Genomic DNA, 5,598 nt, shown 5'->3' with positions numbered 1-5,598 from the left:
GGGGTGAAATCGCCGTATAAAAAGTTTAACATGATTTTACGCATTAAAAAAATGAAAGTGTTATGTGACCGGAAGGGATTTTCTTCGCTCGATAAATGATAAGTAGTGCAGGTCCTGTGACCTGGAGTTAAACTGACATCACATAAAAGAAATTCAGTAGTTGTCGCTTGTACTTTTGGGAGTTTGGCTAATCCATCTTCCCTCTGCGCTCCTATTGGTGCCTGTCGGCGTGAACAAGGGCAGGTCTGCACGCTCAGTGGGGAGGGTGGTGCTGTGAAGGTGGAGGCGGGGGTGGAGGTACACCGCTCCGGTACGCCGGGGAAGATAGTCGGGGATTTAAACGCAAGCGCGCACGCGAAAGAAATGTAAAACAAGCTTATAATAAAAGTGCACGAGCCTAGAATAAAGTGAAGGAGTTGCTCGTGCTGGGTGAGGCGGCGCGAGGATGCAGGCGCTCAGCTCCAGAGCTCACGCGTTCTCCGTGGAAGCGTTAGTTGGGAAAGGCTGCAAAAGGATTAAAGTGGAAAACCTGGATGAGAAACTGCAGTTAGTCTCTACAAATGACTCGGATACACCCACAGGAACTCTTGTCAGCGAGAAAGATGACCACGGTTAGTGTGTTTCATTACAGTATTTTGAAGGCGATTGTATGTTATGACATATTAGTGCAACCAGCGGAACTCAGCCTACCTGTTCATAGACTAATATCAGAGAATGGCTGCTTATATCTACAGCAAATATGGAAATGTTTAAGATTCTTTATATAGGCATGTGTTATATGTGGGATCTATTGATTAAATGCTACGACACATTTGAAATTTGCTAAATATTAAAAATGAAAACGTACATGCAACAGGCAAAACCCCCTAAAACTCCCAGGATGTACCGTTTGTCCCTAAAAATACACTTTCGTGCTTTTTCCCCTATTATTATTTTGGGTAGCGTATCACAACGAGAAGACGTGCGCGACTTCGGGGAAGCCCACCGAGAACGTAGCTGATCCGGACACCGAGGTCCGAGTGGACCTCCAAGGGTCCGACCTGTGGAACAGATTTCACGAGATAGGCACTGAGATGATCATCACAAAAGCGGGGAGGTGGGATGTTTTATTTCAACTAACCTTACACATATTCATTTTCTGCTTGTCGAACCTTAGCACAAACAACACAACTAATGCTGCGAGTGTAATGTTGAGCAGTATAGCAACTGAGTGGAAAGGAGCAGTTCTGATACATTTTAAATATTTGCCATTTTAGGTTAAATAATTTAAAAGGTTAAGCTTGAACATTTTAGTTGTAACTACCTTTGAAACTAATGTACAACAAACACTTACATTCAAATCAAATCAAAATACATTTATAGTTACTTATATGTAGGCCTACAGCAGAATGAAATGTTATCACAGGCGTCCAATCCAGCACTCTGCCTATATTATACTACAGAGCTGTGACAAGAACCCTCATTTCCAATTTAGCTCATATGTAGTTTATGTTTATACACCGATGTCCCAAACACTGAAAGATATCTAAATACTTTTATTAGGAGAATGTTTCCATCTGTCAGAGTGAAAGTGCGGAACCTGGACCCGTTCAAGCAGTACTACATCGCCATGGACATTATGCCTGTGGATTCAAAGAGATACAGGTAGGCGACCATTTAGCCCTTACAAGCTTGCAAAAGACATAAGAACAATTATCCGCTCCTAGGCAGATAAGGACGCAAACAACGCTATTTGTACGAATGCAGGTTTTCAACGAAACCGAAGAACAAAAATTGCAACAACATAAACCATGGCTAAACGGAATCTTCAATTAACTCCGAAGACATGCAAAAATTACTACCACTGTCGAGTAATTACAAACAAGTAATTTAAGCGTTATAGCAACTTTTATTTACAGGTAAGATGACACGTGCTTTCATCGCTGAACACGTGTACCACAAGGAAACTAAGGAACAATAACCATAAAATGCTTATTTGCATTTGAATATAAAATGGACCAATGCTCTTGCTATAAAATGCCATGGTTAAATTGAGACCTGCTTTAAAACTCGGACTACCACAAAACATATGTAATAAATAAATGTAGCCAGTTTTGTCTAGTGCAAATGAATGGATTGGCATAAATGTCCTCAAACGCAGACTTGCACTCCTGTTGTATAAATTATATATATATATATATATATATATATATATATATATATATATATATATATATATATATATATATATATATATATATATATATAAGCTTATTTTACGTTAGTTAATAAGAAGAGATTTTTATGCAGTATTAGTGTAAACGATAATCGTGTAACCAAACAGTGCATACACACTGCGTTGCGTAAATACGCACAGTCTTCAACAAGGACATTTTCTTTGATTTCTGTCTTATTTTATCGCCTTGTGAAATGTCTTCCGGTTCTGCAGATACGTGTACCACAGTTCTCAGTGGATGGTAGCTGGAAACACGGACCACTCCTGCATCACGCCCCGGCTCTGCGTGCACCCGGACTCGCCTTGTTCCGGAGAGACGTGGATGCGCCAAGTTATCAGCTTTGATCGCGTGAAACTAACGAACAACGAAATGGACGATAAAGGCCACGTATGCTGCTTTTAGATGTGAAACCGTAGGATACTTTAGCCTATAAACATTATCATCTCTAAATGTGGCGTCGCTGATTGCTGAATTTTTCCCTTTTATACTTAGATAATTCTCCAGTCCATGCACAAGTACCAGCCGCGCGTGCATGTGATCGTGCACGGGCCCCGGGTTCACCTGTCGCAGGTCTCATCGCTTCCTGCTGAAGGCGTGCACACCTTCTCGTTCCCCGAGACCCAGTTCACAACTGTAACAGCGTACCAGAACCAACAGGTACTTAAAGGAACATAGGCCTGTCTTCAATACCACGAGTCTAGTGCACACAGAAACAGCCGGGCCCTTATTTCCAAACGTTTGATATTGCAGCGTACAGGTGGCATTTCATGTGTTCTGCACGAATGAATATCAAACTTTTATTGCTCCAGTTAAAACATCTCAAATTCGGAAACCAGACTAATGATGATGGCACGGCCATGATGAATATATCGCCGGTGTGAGTCCTCGGTTTTCCATTCCATTTTCGGTTACACATTTTACATTCCAAAGATATTATATGGCGAGCTGTACAGAAATTTCTACTAACGTGTTTTCATTTCAAGCATATCGTATTCATACGAACACATATCTCGCCGTTTACTCCCCATCCTGGGTGCATAAATCACGCCATTTAACTTCTAGAGAGCAGCAGAGCTGAACTAGTGGGGCGTTAGTGGGGCGTTAGTGGGGCATTAGTGGGGCATTAGTAGGGCGTAGGGGTGAGTTAAACGTCCTAAAAGACTTCAGTATTTACACACGTTGTCCCAGAAACAGGAAGCTACATCATGTGCTGCCAGTTCTTGTCACCGGGGTTCAGTTTTATTGCGAAAGATTAATTCTGTTATTTGAATTTTAATGGTTGCTTTCAACTGGGAAGGCTTGTGGAGTCTAAGCAGTTAGAGACGCTATATAAAACGATGTCTTAGTTTCCTTTTATCAGTATATTTAGTTTGATAGGGCTAGTCACTCTCACCGTGAATTATATGCCCACTGAAAGGCAGAACAAGCCACTCTCACTGCTCATTGAAAACTAAGGTCCTTTTTTAGTTTTTGAATACAATTCCATACGATGTTACATCCAAATATTTTTTTCCCATTTTTTCTGTCTATCTTTAAGATAACAAAACTGAAGATTGACCGAAATCCCTTTGCCAAGGGTTTTAGAGATCCAGGACGTAACAGGTAATCGAATGGACAGATAACACAACGGTGTTAAACATTTTCTTCCAGCTAATGCACTCAAATTTGGTTTTTGCAAGTATTTTTTAAAACTAATTTGGGAATTTTATATTTAGTCAAGCATGTCTTGCGCACCACTTTCAGAAAGCTTCTTTGTCTCACCAATGTCAGTACATTGTTGTCTCCATGAACGATGGCGTCCTGCCGAAAATCTGTCTCCTCACCTCGCCTGCCGTGTTGCTCTAGGGGGGTACTGGACGGGATCTTGGAGTCTTACACCTGGAGAAGCCCCTATGGCCTTGATCTGAAGCCCTTCACTCTGGAACTTCAAGGTACGTGTGCCAAATTATTTACTATTTCAAAATGGAAATAACTTTTCGGAATCATCACTGACACAATCATGATATTAAATAATTAATTTGCATATAATCGGTGGTGAAAAGACAGCTGTCAATCAAGATTTGTAATTTTGTAAAATTGTAATTTTAGGGAAGGTCCACCCCACCGTACAAGCTTAATAAGTTTGGATGGCATGTAGGAAAAGTGCTTATAGATATAAAGATAGTGAAGTCCAGTCTGAAATTATTATGATTTTTACAGGAATAACATCTAAAATAATAGCCTATTATAATCATACAGTTGGGAAAAATGTAAAAAATATATATTTTATAGGTTAGCATAAACATACATTTACTGATTCTGAACAATATACTGTTAGTAAATTATCACAATACTTGTTTTTGCTATATTTAATAGCAGATATCTAACTGAATGTGTTAATATGCAAAAAACTAAAAATCGTTTTTTGTTGGTGGTGATCGTACTGACCAATGTCAAACATTTGATTTACCACAGCACTCACATAATCAGGCAAATGCAAATTATAGGCCTACATTTATCTATGCCATATCAATGCATCACTGATCTGTGTTATGATGTATATCATAATCACATGTAGCAATTTTGCTGCAATTTTGTTCATTTTGTGAAGGCCTAACTTTATCTCCTCACTACACAAGTCAGCCACATTGTTCATGATGTTCATGAAATCCAACACTGTGCCTGAACGCAGCACAACACTTCTCATTCTCTCCCTCTGTTCATTTTAGGCAGAAGTTCTGGCTGTTCAGTGAACTACAGCACCATCTCGCCTCTGAAGAGCCTCCTGCCCCACAACACCTCCACAGCCTCCAGTCCCTTAACTCTCTCCACCCATGACAACACCCTTCACAACCTCACTATCCCACTGTGCTACAGAGTGGCTCCCCCAAACCACCCCTACACAGGCAGAACCTACTGCAACCTTGGACCGGACAGGCTCGGAAGTTACCCAGGACATAGACCCCTGCTGGACTGTCCCCTGTTGTGTCCTCTCCATGGGAAAAAGTCAGGCGGCTGTAGTGCTCAGTGCCTCCAGAGCCCAGCGACCGTGGGCCCCTGCCTGCTCTCCCTGCAGAACCTTCAGGCCAGCCGGGCCTCCGGAGCTCACCAAGGCCAGCAGAGCACGGCGGGGTCTTCTCTGAATCCCACTTACGGTCTGTACAGCTACAGTTTACCCGTCAGCCCACACTTCTCTACCGTCGGCAGCTCCGCAAAGCCAACCAACGCCGTGACCTTGGCTCCATCGGAGAGCCTTCTTAGCCAAACAGCCTGGCATTCTGCCATAAACCACTGCCTCTGACCTGGTGTACTAGACAGGGGAAGCCCTTCTGCAACGGCAGTACGTAGCTGGCACGCTCCACCCTCAACCCCATTTGGGCTGCAGGAGAATAGGGAAGATGTG

At 42.1% G+C, this 5,598-nt stretch overlaps 1 protein-coding gene across 1 annotated transcript; it reads left to right on the top strand.

The window, feature by feature from the left end:
- The first annotated feature begins 445 nt into the window (after window positions 1-445).
- tbx22 (T-box transcription factor 22) lies at window positions 446-5,598 on the top strand. The gene is given in 8 exon segments (XM_077022978.1): window positions 446-611; window positions 943-1,096; window positions 1,543-1,644; window positions 2,429-2,603; window positions 2,709-2,873; window positions 3,754-3,845; window positions 4,062-4,147; window positions 4,925-5,598. Coding segments are annotated over 8 exon segments (1,512 nt in total). The 3' UTR covers window positions 5,497-5,598.

The sequence above is a fragment of the Brachyhypopomus gauderio genome, chromosome 11, assembly GCF_052324685.1.
Source record: "Brachyhypopomus gauderio isolate BG-103 chromosome 11, BGAUD_0.2, whole genome shotgun sequence".
NCBI lineage: Eukaryota > Metazoa > Chordata > Actinopteri > Gymnotiformes > Hypopomidae > Brachyhypopomus > Brachyhypopomus gauderio.
Note: the sequence above shows the minus strand (reverse complement) of the source record. Positions and strands in the feature narration are given on the sequence as shown.